The sequence below is a fragment of the Pristis pectinata genome, chromosome 37 (assembly GCF_009764475.1).
Source record: "Pristis pectinata isolate sPriPec2 chromosome 37, sPriPec2.1.pri, whole genome shotgun sequence".
NCBI lineage: Eukaryota > Metazoa > Chordata > Chondrichthyes > Rhinopristiformes > Pristidae > Pristis > Pristis pectinata.
Window position 1 is genome coordinate 10,999,194 of NC_067440.1, and position 16,938 is coordinate 11,016,131.

A 16,938-nucleotide genomic window follows, 5' to 3' on the forward strand; every position below is an offset into this window, starting at 1 on the left:
CTGCTGCAGTTAAGTTTTTCATTGCATCTGTGTAGATGTGTACTTGTGCAGATGACAATAAACTCGACTTTGACAAAATGGGTGTGTTCTGGCAGGAGGAATCTGTGGGCGTGGGTATCTGTACCCCCCTTCTCCATAACTTGGTGTGTCCAACTGTTGTTAAGCAAATTGTTTTCCTCACCACTCATTCTTGTTCTCAAAATGACCAACTTGTCAGCAATGAGTAAGACTTTTGTAACGTAGGAATCTGTTGGGATGAACTGCTTGCTAGACCTCAGAGAATGGGAGGAGACTGGAGAGAGAGAGAGAGAGAGGTGGACAGACAGAGAGCGGGTGAAAGGCAGTGAGAGGTTGGGGAGGAGAGAAGTGGGGGAAGGAGAGAAGGCAGAGTGACGGGGAGAGGGGGAGAGGGAGAGAGGGAGAGAGACAGAGAGAGAAGTTTGAAAGAGAGCCAAAGGATTGAGACAGATCGGCTGGTTGAGTGGTGTCACAACAACAACCTGGCACTCAGCCTCAGCAAGACCAAGGAACTGATTGCGGACTTCAGGAAGGGGGAGTCGGGAGAACACGCACCAGTCCTCACTGAGGGGTCAGAAGAAGAGGCATGGTGGGTGTGGGGGGAGGGGAGAGCAGATCCACTGGGGGATGGGTCAAAGGTAAGGAGGGGAAAAAGGGGGTAGAAAAAAGAGAGAGCTAGGAAAGGAAAGAGAAGAAGCATGGTGGGTGGTGGGTTTGTGGGGAAGGGGGGTGGGGATTACTTACAGTGGGAGAATTCAATGTTCATGCCGTTAGGCTGCAAGGTTCCAAGACGGAAAATGAGGTGGTGTTCCTCCAGTTTGTGCCTGGAATTCTCCCGGCAGTGGAGGAGGCGGTTGTGTGGAGCCTAAAGGCAGATTAGGTGACCGTTTCGCAGTAACCGCGACCTGCATCTCCCCGGTGCCGGTCACTTCAACCACCCCCCCTTTTTGTTTTACTATTTTACAAACGTTCATTTGCTAAAAGCACGACAGAAGGATATCCAGCGCCAACCACTACTGCAACTAATACAGAAAGAACTAGGCAGTCAGAAACTGACTACAGTAAGGTAACACTAACAACCGCTAAACGCACCCGCAATACTTCAGGTGAGAATCCCATTCACATTGTCCACGACACACGCGATCCCGAGGGGCCCACCGAGCGCCGAACTCAACCAGGGGGTGCCCGCCGGATACCGTGTGCTCCCCTCTCCGTTCAGCTCTCCCCCTGCCACACTATCACAGATATGTCAGTCCTCCGCCTCCCCCCACTGCCGGGAGAATTCCAAGCGCGAACTGGAGGAACCACCACCTCATTTTCCGTCTTGGAACCTTGCAGCCTAATGTCATGAACATTGAATCCTCCCACTTGAGGTCACCCCCACTCCCTCCACAGCCAACCCCAACCATGCCTCTTTACCTTTCCTTGCCTCTCTCTCTCTCTCTCTCTCTCTTCTACGCTCCTTTTATCCCTCCTTACCTGTGACCCCCCCTCCCGGTAGATCTGCTCTGCCCTCCTACCCCGCACCTGCCCATCACGATCTGTTACCTGCATCTACCTATCCCCACCCTGTGCCCACCCCGCCCTGTCCACCTATCACTGCTCTGCTTTTCCCTCCTATATATCGGGCTTCCCCGTTTTCCTACCTTCAGTCCTGAAGGAGGGTCCCGACTCAAAAGGTTGACCGGCTGCTTTTCTCCACGGATGCCGGGGTCGGGGCGGCAGTGAGAGAGAGGAAACGCCCCGTCCACAGAGCTCCGTGCACCGAGCTGTTCACCTCTCCCTCTGTCAGAATGTGACCTGGGGCAAGGGTCTTTCTTCCACCTCCTCTGTGTTTCCCGGAGAAGCACTCCAGAGGGGAAAGAGCTGAGGACAATGCAGAGCCACAAAGCGCAAGGCAATGTCAGAGAAGATCCGGGGGTCAGGTAAGGCGCAGACACCTCCGCTTGCGTGTCAGACCACTTGCTCCTTGCTCCGCAGGCGTCCACTTCCCCCCCCCCAATTAAACCCCCTCACCACTAACCCCAGCCCCTCCGACCGTGCTGTGTGAGTTGTCGCCCTGCAAAGACTGTAACGTGGAGAGTGCGAATCGGAGGCGTGTGTGTGGCGGCGGGGGCAGGGATGGGGACCGAGTTGCTTCGGATGTTGACGGGACGTCCCAGAGCTGAGTTCCTGCATTCATCGCGGAGGGAAAACGGCGAGGGAGGAAAGATCGGGGCAAGGAGCGAGATAGTGTTGGTAAGTAACCTGGTAAATTGACTTATGGTTGTCACATGTACCAAGGTACAGTGAAAAACTGGTCTTGCAACATTGAGGAACATAGAACACTACAGCACAGTACAGTCTCTTCGGCCCAAAATGTTTTGCTGACATCTTATCCCGCTCTAAGATCTATCTAACCCTTCCCTCCCACATAGCCCCCCCCCCCAATTTCTCTATCACTCATGTATCTAAGAGTCTCTTAAATGTCCCTAATGTATCTGCCTCCACAACCTCTGCTGGCAGTGCACCACTCTCTGTGTTAAAAAAAACTTACCTCTGACATCCCCCTTATATCTTCCTCCAATCACCTTAAAATTATGACTACAAGGTAAAATAATAACACAATGCAGGGTAAAGTGTTACAGTTGTGAGTTGTACAAGTGAGAAAGTGCACCTTATTGTCTACATGCACTGCATCAAGGTAGATTGTAAGGTCAAGGGTCCATCTTGTCGTACTAGGGGACCGTTCAATAGTCTTGTAACAGCAGGATAGCTGTCCTTGAGCCTGGTGGTACGTGCTTTCAGGCTTTTGTATCTTCTGCCCGATGGGAGGGGGGGAGAAGAGAGAACATCCGGGGTGGGTGGGGTCTTTGATTATGTTGGCTGCTTTACCGAGGCAGCGAGAAGTGTAGACAGACTCCACAGAGGGGAGTCTGGTTTCCGTGATGGACTGGGCTGTGTCCACAACTCTCTGCAACAAGGTGGTGAAGAAGGTTTAGACAACGCTTGCCTTCGTCGGACAGGACATTGAGTTGCAGCTGGCTCCTGTGATGTGCTGAGCTGAGCCCACAGCTCTCCAGCTAGAGTCAGCAGATGAGCAATTGAGCAAAGAGCGAATGTGTAAAGATCACAGACTTACAATAAAGAAGGCTACGAGGACCATCTCCATGGCAGTTCCACATTCCAACACTGAGCTGGGACACGCAAATGTTCTTGAAGAACCTACGCAGGTTCTGCACAAAACATTTAGTTCTTACCCCAGTGCCCTGTTCTGGAAGATTCACTAGGATGTCGTTTTGGTCTAAAGGAGTTTATCCAATGATTATAGGATCATTTTTTTTTAACACAGACGATACAAAAAGTTTATTCAGCCAAAAGCACTGCAAAATAACATGCATAGTCAAAAACTACAGCAACTATTACAGTAATCACTTCAACAGAAAGAACTACATCTGATGCTAACTAAACTATGGCAAAACACACTACTTCAAACCAAAATGCCGTTCACCGTCCACGGCACATGCGATCCCGGAATTCTGGTGGGGGGGGGCCCACTGATCCAGGAATTCTCCCAGGGTGCCCACAGATACCGCGTGCTCCGTCTCCAACGACACCCGGGCGCGGACGTAGGCCTGGAGGAGGGGCAGCCAGTTGTTGTCCCGGCCGAAGCCCAGGAGCAGAGAGACCAGGAGATCCCCCACGAGCAACCCTCTGCCCCAGCACCGGGTGAGCGAAGATCAGGAGTGCGTGCGCTGGAGTGCAGCCGGAACTCGGGGAGCGGCCCCTTCGGATACTCAAATGGACTGCAACCTCTCGCACTCCATACGTACACGATATTCCGTCTCCACCGGGCGGCTGGGGAGTCCGTACACCGACCTGCGAATCCGTTCTGCGGGACTGCTCTGTGCAACACTCTCCGCCCTGGGTCCCCAGTGTATAGGGGGTGGGACTCCCGCGTCAGGAGACCTCCCCTGGGCCCCGTGTCAGGAGACTTCCATTGAGGACCTCCCTCATTGCCGGATGGTTAAGTGGATCGCCATGGGGCGTCCGGACGGCGGGTGAGGGTGAGGAAGTGCGCGACGCGCAGGAGCTCATTTCATCGCATCGGTGCATCGAGGTAGTACAAGGGAAAATACAGAATAAAGTGTTACAGTTACAGAGAAAGTGAAGTGCAGGCCCAAAGAGTCATCAAATTTAGATTTAAAAGAGTCGAACGATTCCAATAGAAGTAATGATCGGATGTGCAGAGAGCCATTTGCAATGAGTCACCACTCACTCGAGTGCGGCACCTCAAAACCACTCCAACCCTGTGGCTTCACAAGAGACGCCCGGTGTTTTATAAAGACCGAGGGAGGCCACTCAGCCCATTAGGTTCATGCTGCCTCACCAGGAAAGCTATCCCATTAGTCCCATTCCCTCGCCTTGTTTCTATCAGAGTCCTAGAGAGCATGGGAAAAGGCCCTTTGGCTCGACACGTACATGATGGCGGTCAAGGTGTCTTCTTGCGTGAATCCCATTTGCCTGCGTTTGGCCCATATCCCTCTAAACCTTTTCTATCCATGTACCTGTCCAAGTGTCTTTTGAATGTAATTGTACCCGCCTCTCCCACTTCCTCTGGCAGCTCATTCCACATATCCACCACCCTCTATGTGGGGAAATAAACTTCTCTCAGGTTCCCTTTAAATCTTTCCCCTCCCAGCTTAAACCTAAAAAGAGGCTGCCCCACCTGGGGAAAAATTGCGGCAATCTATCTTGTTCTTGCCTTTCATGTTTTTATAAACCTCTAAAATGTCACCCGTCAGCTACTGCGCTCCATGGGAAATAGTCCCAGCCTATTCACTCTCCTTATAACTCAAGCCTGTTAGTTCTGATAACATCCTGTTGAGTTTTTCTGCACCCCCTTCAGCTTAACCACATCTTTCCTATAGGATGGCATCCAGAACTGCACACCAGTGTCCTGTAACTCAATGCCCTGTCCGATGAAGGCCAGCATTCTGCAATCCTCCTTCACCACCTGGTCTACCAGCGTCACCACTTCTGGGGAACATCTTATCTATATGGATGGTGTACGTGTGACAATAATAAGCCAATTTACCAGCCAGCGCTCTCCTGATCATCCAGCCCCAAACCCCTGAACACAGCCAGTCCCTACCTCCCACACTCAACGAGTGACCACCACCTCGACTGCCAGCCTCACCCCTGTCAATCAGCGACAGTGGGGACAACTCAATGTTCTTCCCACCATTTGGTCTCCTGCACCAACCTTCTTTCCCATCAGCGCCCACCATCTTGTCAATAGATAAGATATCCTTATTAGTCACGTGTACATCGAAGCACAAGGTGACATGCATCCTCTGCGTAGGGTGTTCCGGGGGGCAGCCCGCAAGTGTCGCCACGCTTCTGGCGCCAACACAGCACGCCCACAACTTCCTAACCCGTACGTCTTTGGAATGTGGGAGGAAACCGGAGCACTCGGAGGAAACCCACGCAGACACGGGGAGAGCGTACAAACTCCTTACAGACAGCAGCCGGAATTGAACCCAGGATTGCTGGAGCTGTAGAGTGTTATGCTAACCACCACGCTACCGTGCCTGAAACTGGCGCGTCAGACAATGAAGTTAAAACGTCAGCCTTGAGTGTCCCAATCCGCAGAGGGATTTGCAAACCAGCCGGGAAGCTGGCAAATTCATTGGGGGCTTTTAAGAGGGGCTTGGATGGGCACATGAATGAGAGGAAAATGGAGGGAGATGGGCATTCTGTAGGTAGGAGGGATTAGCTATGTCGGCACAACATTGTGGGCCGAAGGGCCTGTTCTGTACTGTTCTATGTTCTAAATCTTTTCTGCACTCTTTCTAGTTTAATACCATCTTCCCTATCAACGGTTATCACAACTGTACACAATACTACCTCACCAACGCTGGAGTAATGGCGAGACTGATTGTGCCTTTGTAATGATCAAATATTATCCATGCAGTGCTTGGTTGGAGCTTATGTTTGTCAGGAAAGTGAGCAGGATTGAGCTCGAAAGGATAGAGGAAAGATCCACAGGGATATTGGAATTGGTTTATTGTTGTCATATGTACCGAGGTACAGTGAAAAACTTGTCTTGCATACCGATCGTACAGATCAATTTGGTAGTGTAGGGTCGGCACAGTAGTGAGGCGGTTAGCGTAACGCAGTTACAGTGCCAGTGACCCGGGTTCAATTCCAGCCGCTGTCTGTAAGGAGCTTGTAAGTTCTCCCCGTGTCTGCGTGGGTTTCCTCCGGGTGCTCCGGTTTCCTCCCACATTCCAAAGACGTACGGGTTAGGAAGTTGTGGGCGTGCTATGTTGGCGCCGGAAGCATGGCGACACTTTGGGCTGTCCCCAGCACATTCTCAGTAACGCGTAAAGACACATTTCACTGTGTGTTTCGATGTACATCCAACTAATAAATAAATATCTCATCTTATCATGACACAGTGCATTGAGGTAGTATGAGGTAAAGCAATAACAGAATTCAGATTAAAGTGTTACAGTTACAGAGAAAATGCAGTGCAGGCAGACAATAAGGTGCAAGGTCATAACGAAGTACATTGTGAGGTCAAGAGTCCATCTTATCGTACTAGGGAACCGTTCAATAGTCTTATAACAGCGGGATAGAAGCTGTCCTTGAGCCTGGTAGTACGTGCTTTCAGGCTTTTGTATCTTCTGCCCAATGGGAGGGGGAGAAGAGAGAATGTCCGGGGTGTGTGGGGTCTTTGATTATGCTGGCTGCTTTCCCGAGACAGCGAGAAGTGTAGACAGAGTCCATGGAGGGGAGGCTGGTTTCTGTGATGTGCTGAGCTGTGTCCACAACTCTCTGCCATTGCCTGGATTGGAGGGCTAGATTAGGCGCGATCGGATAGACTGGGTCTGCCTTCCCCTGTGTGAAGGAGGCTGAGAGGTGGCATGATACAGGTATATAAAAATATGGCATGCAGAGATAAGAGTAGGTAGCCAGCATCTGTTTCCCGTGGTAGGGATATCCAAAACCAGGGGCATGGGTTTGGAGGAGGGGTGGGGGGGGTGGTGAAGGGAGATTTCAAGGGAACCTAAAGGGTAGTTGGTATCTGGAATGAGCTGCCAGAGGAGGTGGTGGGAGGCAGGTACATTAACAACATTTAAAAGGCACTTGGACACTTTGGGATTCATCTTCGGGGTTTTTTTTCCACTGAGATTTGTGCTGCCAGGAATACTATTTAAGGGAACAATGAGAGAACTGAGGAATAGGTATGAATAGGCAGAGGTCTCCTTCTCCTAATGGGGGTCGGCTTCAATAGAGACCAGAAGACTATAGAACTATATTCAACCATTCGGCCCATCAAGTCCGCTCCGCCATTCAATTGTGGCTGATTTTTTTTCTCTCTCTCAACCCCATTCTCCTGCCTTCTCCCCATAAAGCTTAAACCCCTTACCAATCAAGAACCTGTCAGTCTCTTCCTTAAAGAAGAAATTCCTCCTCAGCTCAGTTCTAAAGGGACATCCCTTTATTCTGAGGCTGGGCCCTCGGATCCTGGACTCTCCCACTGATGGAAACATCCTCTCCACGTCCACTCTATCCAGGCCTTTTAGTATTTGGTAGGTCTTCAAGATTACGAAGAGTGTTCGGTAGGGTGGTGAGAGGAGGAGAGGGAAAGGTTTCTAAACAGGGGAGAAATGGGTTTAAGTCCACGCAACACTGGCTCCAGTACTGGGGAAAGAGGGAGCTATTCTGTTGGGATGGGCTTCACATTTGAATCGGGCTGGGACTAGTGTCCTCGTGAATTAAATAACTAGGGTTGTGGATAAGGCTTTAGAAAAAGCAGCTCTCGGTACTTACAACCGGAATCCTCCAGCAAGGGACAGAGACACAGTGGCGCAGCGGAAAGCACCACTGCCTTGCAGTTCCAGAGACCTGGGTTCGATCCTGACCTCCGGTGCTGTCTGTGTGTGGAGTTTGCACCTTCTCCCTGTGACCGCTGGGTTTCCCCCAGGTGCTCCAGTTCCCTCCCACATCCCAGTGCCGTGCGGGTCGGGGGGTTAATTGGCCGCTGTAAATTGTCCCCTCAGTGTGTGGGTGAGGGGTAGAATCCGGTGGGGGGTGGGGGGGGCGAGAGAATAGGTTAGAGTGTATAGTGTTCTGTGGGCCAGCATAGATACAATGGATTGGGTCATTAGAAAATAAGTTGGTTTATTATTGTCACATGTACTGAGGTACAGTGGAAAAGCTTTGTTTTGCGTGCCATCCATACAGATCATCATGTCAGTACATCGAGGTAGTACAAGGGAAAACAATAACAGAATTGAGAATTAAGTGTTACAGTTACAGAGAAAATGCAGTGCAGGTAGACAATAAGATGCAAGGGCCAGATAAGGTAGATTGCAAGATCAAGAGTCCACCTTATTGTACTAGGGGACCGTTCAGTAGTCTTATAACAGCGGGATAGAAGCTGTCCTTGAGCCTGGTGGTACGTGCTTTCAGGCTTTTGTATCTTATGCCCAATGGGAGGGGGGAGAAGAGAGAATGTCCGGGGTGGGTGAGGTCTTTGATTACACTGGCTGCTTTACCGAGGCAGCGAGAAGTGTAGACAGAGTCCACGGAGGGGAGGCTGGTTTCCGTGATGTGCTGAGCTGTGTCCACAGCACAATGCAGTTTCTTGCGGTCCTGGGCAGAGCAGTTGCCGTCCCAAGCCGTGATGCATCCAGATAGGGTGCTTTCTATGGTGCATTGATAAAAATTGATGAGGGTCAAAGGGGACAAACCAAATTTCTTGAGCCTTCTGAGGAAGTAGATATGATAACCCCCTCTGTAGTTAACTGTTAACTGACCTCTGAAATGACTGGTACCAGAAACAAACTGCTGGATGAACTCAGCGGGTCAGGCAGCATCTGTGGAAGGGAATGGACAGTCGCCATTTCAGGTGAAGACCCTTCACCTGAGCAGTAGCAACCTGAAACGTCAAACTTGCTGAGTTCATCAGCAGCTTGTTCTTTGCTCCACATTCCAGCATCCGCAGTCTCCCGAGTCTCTCTGAAATGACTGGGTGAGCCAATCAGTTCTTGAGATGGTGTCGGAGAGGCAATAATTCCTGGGCCACTGCAGCCTGACACACAGCCTCCGAAACAAAAGGGCTCTGTCTTGTCAGTCAAGATTAGCAGTGGTATCAAGTCTGCTTGTGAAGGCTTCTCACCTTTACTTTTTTCTTCTAGGAAGCCAAAGATACCCCAATGGTGTTCGCTCCACAACCTGTGGATCATTGTGGTCATCTTCGTGACCGTCATCCTGGTAGTCCAGGCACTGGGAATCAGGGATATGAGGTTATTTCACATTTTTAATACTAGGGCACAAACCCTGATGAATCTAACTGGCCTAATTGTGAAAAGTGATTTAAGGACATTCTTTTTTGTCCCAATTTTGCCCCTTTGCCCACACTCTCCCCATCTTCATCTTTGTTCCCCCTTCCCCCCCCCCCCCCCACCACCACCGGTTTCACCTTGCACTACACACACACACACACACACACACACACACACACACACACACACACACACACACACACACACACACACACACACACACACACACACACACACACACACACACACACACACACACACACACACACACACACACACACACACACAGTTTACATCCTCCTTTGATCCCCCCGATCTGGCTCTGATTCCGTCTGCCATACACCTCTCCCCCAATAGTGCCCGTTCTCACCTCCTGTACTTATCCAGAGTCCAGCACTGAGAGCCCTTTGTGTTCCTGCTTATCTCCCTCCAGCAGCCGTCTCCAACGTCCCCTACTCCCACCTTCTTTCTGCTCTCTTAGAGTCATAGATTCACGGAAAACAGGCCCTTCGGCCCAACCTGGTCCATGCCGACCAAGCTAGTCCCATTTGGCCCATATCCCTCTAAACCTTTTCCATCCATGTACCTGTCCAAGTGTCTTTTAAAAGTTGTTACTGTACCTGCCTCAACAGCTTCCTCTGTTCTACATATGTACCACCCTCTGTCTTTTGTTAAAAAAAGTTGCCCCTCAAATTCTTATTTAATCTCTCCCCTCTCACCTTAAACCTGTGCCCTCCAGTTCTTGACTCCCCAACCCTGGGGAAAGGACTGCGTGCATTCACCCTGTCTATGCCCCTCATGATTTTATTCACCTCTATAAGGTCACCCCTCAGTCTCCCACGCTCCAAGGAATAAAGCCCAAGCCTGTCCAAGCTCTCTGTATAACTCAGGCCCTCGGGTCGTGGCAATATCCTTGTAAATCTTTTCTGCGCACTTTCCAGTTGAATGACGTCTTTCCTATAACAGGGCGACCAAACCTGAACACAATACTCCTTGTCTGCCTCCGTCTTATCATTCACCTACCAATGTCTCCCAACTCCACCCCCCCTACCTGACACTACCTGCCCGTCATCTTTCACACCTCCTTGGTCCACCAATCGCCTCGGACTCCTATCTGACCCCTCTCCTCCCCTCTCTACTCTCAGTCCTGATGCAGGCCTTCGACCCGAAACTTCATCAGTTCCTTTCCTCCCCACGGACACTTCTCGACCCGCTGAGTCCCTCTACCAGATTGTTTGTTGCTCCAGATTACAGGGTCTGAAGTCTCTTGTGTGTCCTCTGCCCTCTTAATGAATAAACGCAAAGAGTTTAAGAAATAGGACCAGGAATAGCCTGTTCTGTGGAGGGAGGGGAAGGAAGGATGTGTTAATGTGAGGCATACATGAAGGTCCGATGTGAATGGACCTGTTGGGCTGGTTTATGAATGGAAATTCTGCTCCTTTTCTCCAGGATGAAGTATGAAAAGGTACTGAAGCCTTGGATTTTCCAAGTGAACAACAGGATGCTGGAGAAAACCTGTCAACCCAAGACTCACCTAATGTTCCTAAAGACACACAAGACAGCCAGCAGTACAGTGCTAAACATCTTGTACCGCTTTGGGGACGCCAGGAACTTAACCTTCGCCCTCCCCTACCAATACTACTTTGGCTATCCCTACCTCTTCAAAGCAACAATGGTTAAATCTTACAGCCCTGAAAAGGCACAGAAGTTTCACATACTTTGTCACCACATGAGGTTCTATAAGCCTCAGGTAAGACAGCGAAAGGGCTGCGACTCTTTACTCCAGGGAAGACGAGAGTGAGAGGGCAAGCTGATATAATGCAGGGCTCCCATTCTGCAGTGAAAAAGAGATGAGAGAGAATCCGTTTGAGGAAATGTTGATCACCATTTGACGGACCTCTATGTGTTGTCCCGAATATAAATCCTACAGCAGGGGAATTATTATTTTAACAAAGAGCTATTAATCACTGTGTCCAATGTGACTGTAACTGAAGGCTGTGCTGGATCCAGAGAACTATCCTTAAATTTCAACAACAAGCCATTCAGTTCAAAGATCTGACAACATGTCTTTGACCTGTTTCTCTTTCCACCAAGATAAGATGTTTATTTATTAGTCACGTACATCGAAACACACAGTGAAATGGGTCTTTTCGCATTACGGAGAATGTGCTGGGGGCAGCCCACAAGTGTCGCCACTCTTCCGGCGCCAACGTAGCATGACCACAACTTCCTAACCCGTACGTCTTTGGAATGCGGGAGGAAACCGGAGCATCCGGAGGAAACCCACGCAGACACTGGGAGAACGTACAAACTCCTAAAAGGCAGTGGCGGGAATTGAACCCGGTTCTCTAACACTGTAATAGCATTACGCTAACTGCTACACTACCATCACAATGTGTGACACAGCTGAGTCTCATTAGTAGTTAGGTTATTAGTGTCACATGTACCGAGATACATGTCATCCAGACAGATCATTCCATACATCAGCACATCGAGGTAGGACAAAAGGTAAAATAATAACAGAATGTAGCGTTACAGTTACAGAGAATGTGCAGTACAGGTAGACAAATAAGGTGAAAAGGCCACGATGAGGTAGATTGTGAGATCAAGAGTTCATCTTTATCATACAAGAGTCCGTTCAATTGGAATTTGGAATAAGAATTGGTTTATTATTGTCACATGTACCGAGGTACAGTGAAAAACTTTGCATGCCATCCATACAGATCATTTCACCACATCAGTACATTGAGGTAGTACAAGGGAAAATAATAACAGAATGCAGAATAAAGTGTCACAGTTACAGAGAAAGTGCAGTGCAAGCAGACAATAAGGTGCAAGGTCATGATGAGGTAGATTGTGAGGTCAAGAGTCCATCTTTTTCATACAGGAGGTCCATTCAAAAGTCTTATAATAGTGGGATAGAAGCTGTCCTTGAGGCTGGTGGTACTCAAGCTTTTGTACCTTCTGCCCAAGGGAAGAGGGGAGAAGAGAGAATGTCAGGGGTGGGTGGGGTCCTTGATTATGTTGGCTGCTTTCCCGAGGCAGTGGGAAGTGTAGGCAGAGGCAATGGAGGGGAAGTTGGTTTGCGTGATGGACTGGGCTGTGTTCACAAATCTCTAATTTCTTGAGGTCTTGCGCAGGGCAGTTGTTATCTCCCTGCCTCTTGTACACTCTGTCCCTCATATACAAACTCTTTCCTGCGCGCGCACACACACACACCAGACACAGAACACAGAATTAAAAAATCTCCTGGATCAAAGCAAATGTTAAACACATCCCTGCCCTGCACTCCTTACTAATCCTACATAGGTGACGTAGGACACAACAAGGCTTTGGTTGAAGACTTGCCACTCTTAAAATTCTTATCATTTTTCCAACTATTCCAAGTCTCTCCTCCCAAAAGTGTCACACTGAATAGCTCTAGAGGAACACCCTCACCTGCAGGTTCCCCTCCATGTCAGACACCATCGTAGCTAGGAAATATTTCACCATTCCTTCACTGTCAGAGAGTCCAAACATAGAACACTACAGCACAGTACAGGCCCTTTGGCCCACAATGTTGTGCCGACATTTTATCCTGCTCTAAGATCTATCTAACCCTTCCCTCCCACATAGCCCTCCATTTCTCTATCATTCATGTGTCTATCTAAGAGTCCCTTAAATGTCCCAAATGTATCTGCCCCCACAACCTTTGCCGGCAGTGTGTTCCACGCACCCACCACTCTCTGTGTAAAAAAAAACTTGCCTCTGACATCCCCCTTATACCTTCCTCCAATCACCTTTAAATTATGGCCCCTCATTTTCACCCTGGGAAAAAGTCTCTGACTGTCCACTCGATCTATGCCTCTTATCTTGTACACCTCTATCAAGTCACCTCTCATCCTCCTCCTCTCCAAAGAGAAAAGCCCCAGCTCGCTCAACCTATCCTCATAAGACATGCTCTCCAATCCAGGCAGCATTCTGGTAAATCTCCTCTGCACCCTCTCTAAAGCTCTCTCAAAACCCTGGAACTCTCCCTCCAACATCCCGGTGGGAACACTTTGCACAGAAGCACTGCACTGGAGCAATATTCCATGTCCATAATCCCTTAAAGCATAGGAACACAGTACAGCACAGGAACAGGCCCTTCAGTTTACGGTGTTGTGCCAAACTAATTAAACTAATGACACCTATCCCTCCTGCCAGCAGAATGTCCATCTCCCTCCATTCTCCGCAAATTCATGAGCCAATCTAAGAGTCTCTTAATTGCCTCTATTGTATCTGCCTCCACCCACCACTCTCTGTGTGTAACTTACCCCCTCCCACCTTAAATGCGTGCCCTCTAGTATTAGACATTTCGACTCTGGGAAAAAGATATGGGCTATCTACTCTATCTATGCCTCTTATAATTTTATAAACTTCTATTCTCCACTCAGCCTCCGACGCTCCAGAGAAAACAACCCAAGTTTGTCCAACCTCTCCTTATAGCTCATGCCCTCTAATCCAGGCAGCGTCCTGGTGAACCTCTTCTGCACCCTCTCCAAAGCCTCCACATCCTTCCTGTAAAGGGGCGACCAGAACTGCACACAGTACTCCAAGTGCGGTCTGAGTAACGTTTTATACAGCTGCAGCGTGACTTCCTTACTCTTGTGCTCAATATACCCACCAGGCTCAAGGACAGCTTCTATCCCACTGCTATATGACTACTGCACAGTTCCCTAGTACGATAAGATGGACTCTTGACCTCACAATCTACCTCATTATGACTTTGCACCCTTATTGTCTGCCTGCACTGCAGCTGTGACACTTTACTCTGCATTCTGTCCTGTACTACATCAATGCACTGTGTAATGAATTGACCTGTACGATTGGTTTGCAAGACAAGTTTTTCACTGTACCTCGGTACAAGTGGCAATAATAAACCAACCCGGTTCCTACCAATGAAGGCAAGCAGGCTATGTGCCTTCTTTACCACCTTATCCACAAGCGTAGCCACTTTCAGTGAACTATGGTCCCTCTGTACTTCAAGGCTATTAACCACTAAGTTCAATGCAGTTGAATCACAGAGAAGGGCTGGTAAATGGGATTAGTATAGATAGATCAACATGGATGTGATGGGCCAAAGGGCCTGTTCTTGTGCTGTACAACTCTGTGACTCTCTAACAATTTTGGCAGATGTCCGAATCACACATTTTTTTTCATTTTCTAGGTTGAGAAAGTGATGCCAAATGGGACCTTTTACGTGTCCATCTTACGAAACCCAGTGACCTTGATGGAGTCATCCTTCACCTATTACAAAGGGTCTTGCTCGGTCTTCAGGAAGGTGAATTCACTGACGCAGTTCTTGGCCGATCCGTGGAAATACTACTCCCCAGACGGCCATGACAACCAGTACGCCAGGAACACCATGTGGTTTGACTTCGGTTTCGATAACAACGCAAATGACACGGAGGAGTACGTGGATTTTGTCATAAATGAGATCGAGAACACTTTCCACCTCATCCTCATCTCAGAGTACTTTGACGAGTCGATGGTCTTGTTGAAAGACGCGCTCTGCTGGGAGTTTGACGACGTGGTTTCCTTCAAGCTGAATGTCAGGAACAAAGTCACCGTGAGGTCGCTGTCCGAGGTGGATGTGAAGCGAATCAAGGCCTGGAACTCGCTGGACTGGAGGCTGTACCTACATTTCAACCAGACCTTCTGGCAGAAGGTGGAGCAGTATGGCCGTAAGAGAATGGCGGATGACGTCCTCGTTCTGCAGAGGGCAGGCAAAGAGTTAGGCGACCTCTGCCTGAATGGAAGCAGGCCAGTAGACACCAGTCAGATCCAAGACAAAAAGCTCAAACCCTACCAACAGGGCAATGCTCGAATTATGGGCTACAATCTCAACACAAACCTCGACGAAAGCACCTGGGAAAAATGTATTCGCATGGTGACGCCTGAGCTGCAGTACAAGGACCGGTTGGATGCCAAGCTCTTTCCCCCTTGAAACCTGAACTTAAAAGATCCAAAGCTTTCCTTTATCTGGGAAGCAGATTCCTGCCACTGTCTGTAAGGAGTTTGTACGTTCTCCCTGTGTCTGCATGGGATTCCTCTGTTTGCTCCGGTTTCCTCCCATCTTCCAAAGGTGTGCGGGTAGGTTAAGACGGGTTTAAATGGGCGGTGCAGACTCGTTGGGCCGGAAGGTCCTGTTACCGTACTGTATAAATAAAGTTTAAAAAAAATAAAGCTTTTAAAGAAGTCCATTTCAGTGCAAGGTCTTGGTGTTGCTGTACTGAGGCAGTGATCAGGGTTGTGCCGGTTGGTTCAAGAAACGAATGGTTGAAGGGAAGTAGCTGTTCCTGAACCTGGTGGTGTGGGACTTCAGGCTTCTATAGAGGCTAACATCCTTTAATTAACAATAGGGTACAGTGGTGTGGTGGTTCTAGGACTGAGGAAGTACACTCAGTGTTAAGGAGCTTGGAAATGATCGTAAAAGTGCCAACTGATTAACATTGGGTCACTGAATCCTCAGGGATGAGACCCGGCCTTCAATCACCTGGCCAGTCCTGGACGGTTGCCATGTCAATGGGTCCTGAGAAGTTTACCAAGGTAGACTGTGGTGGTTCAGGGAGATGGTACACCCTGGTGTGGCTGTTGGAGATGGACCATGAAAACTGGCCTCTCCACATTAGCAGAGGGCCTAACGCACCTCCCTACCTGCACGACACCCATGCCCCATTTCACCAATGGATGCCACTGATCAGCACTAAATGCTGGAGGAACTCAGCGGGTCGGGCAGCATCTATGGAGGGAAATGAGCAGTTGACGTTTTGGGCTGAGACCCTTCATCAGGAGTGGAAAGGAGGAGGGCAGAAGCCGGAATAAAAGGACAGGTGGGGGAAGGAGCGCACGCTGGCAGGGGATAGGTGAGTCCAGGTGAGGCGGGGGGGAAGGTAGGTGGGTGGAGAGGTAAAGGGAAATGATGTACGAAGCTGAGAGGCGATAGTGGAGGAGGCAAAGAGCTGAAGAAGAAGGAATCTGATAGGAGAGGACAGTAGGCCGTGGAATAAAGGGAGGGTGTTGCTTACGTCATGAGGGCGGGGGACGGGAAAGAGAAGGGGTGAAGGGGCCACAGTAAAATGGAAAACAAAAGGGGAGGGGGACAACCGAGGGGAGGGGTTACCGGAAGTTCGAGAAATGGATGTCGAGGCCGTCAGGTTGGAGACTCCCAAGGCGGAATAGGAGGCGTTGTTCCTCCGACCTGCTCCTGGCCTCAGCGTGGCGGTAGAGGAGGCCGTGGACAGACGTGTCAGTGTGGGAATGGGAAGTGGAATTAAAATGGTCTGGCCGCTGCGATATCCCGGCTGTTGCGGCAGACGGAGCGAAGGTGCTCGACGAAGCGGTCACCCAATCTGCGTCAGGTCTCACCGATGTAGAGGAGGCCGCACCGGGAGCACCGGATGCAATAAGCGATGCCTTCGGATTCACTGGTGAAGCGCTGCCTCACCTGGAAGGATTGTCTGGGGCCCTGAACGGTGGTGAGAGAGGAGGATGTAACGCTTTGCACGGTTGCAGGGATAAGTGCGGGGAGGAGGGGGAGAATCCATCGGGAGGGACGAGC

The 16,938-nt window shown here is 49.7% G+C and overlaps 1 protein-coding gene across 3 annotated transcripts; it reads left to right on the forward strand.

Annotated features, from left to right (window-relative positions):
• Positions 1 to 797: 797 nt before the first annotated feature.
• Positions 798 to 15,563, forward strand: LOC127586630 (galactose-3-O-sulfotransferase 2-like). 3 transcript variants are annotated; one of them, XM_052044744.1, is made up of 5 exons: positions 2,236 to 2,256; positions 8,413 to 8,467; positions 9,210 to 9,317; positions 10,806 to 11,106; positions 14,545 to 15,563. In XM_052044744.1, the coding sequence occupies exons 3-5, from the start codon at positions 9,313 to 9,315 to the stop codon at positions 15,322 to 15,324; spliced, it is 1,086 nt and encodes a 361-aa protein (XP_051900704.1). In that variant the 5' UTR covers positions 2,236 to 2,256; positions 8,413 to 8,467; positions 9,210 to 9,312; the 3' UTR covers positions 15,325 to 15,563. The 3 variants fall into 3 exon arrangements, with proteins under 3 accessions (XP_051900703.1, XP_051900702.1, XP_051900704.1); XM_052044743.1 differs by lacking the exon at positions 8,413 to 8,467 and having other exon boundaries at positions 798 to 2,256; XM_052044742.1 differs by lacking the exons at positions 2,236 to 2,256; positions 8,413 to 8,467 and adding an exon at positions 798 to 1,943.
• Positions 15,564 to 16,938: the final 1,375 nt, after the last annotated feature.

Coding starts and splice junctions, on each gene's coding strand:
- LOC127586630 (XM_052044742.1), top strand. CDS start 1,894: ATGCAGAGCCACAAAGCGCAAGGCAATGTCAGAGAAGATCCGGGGGTC. Junction 9,318..10,805: donor CTGGGAATCAGGGATATGAG/GTTATTTCACAT, acceptor CCTTTTCTCCAG/GATGAAGTATGAAAAGGTAC. Junction 11,107..14,544: donor TGAGGTTCTATAAGCCTCAG/GTAAGACAGCGA, acceptor TTCATTTTCTAG/GTTGAGAAAGTGATGCCAAA.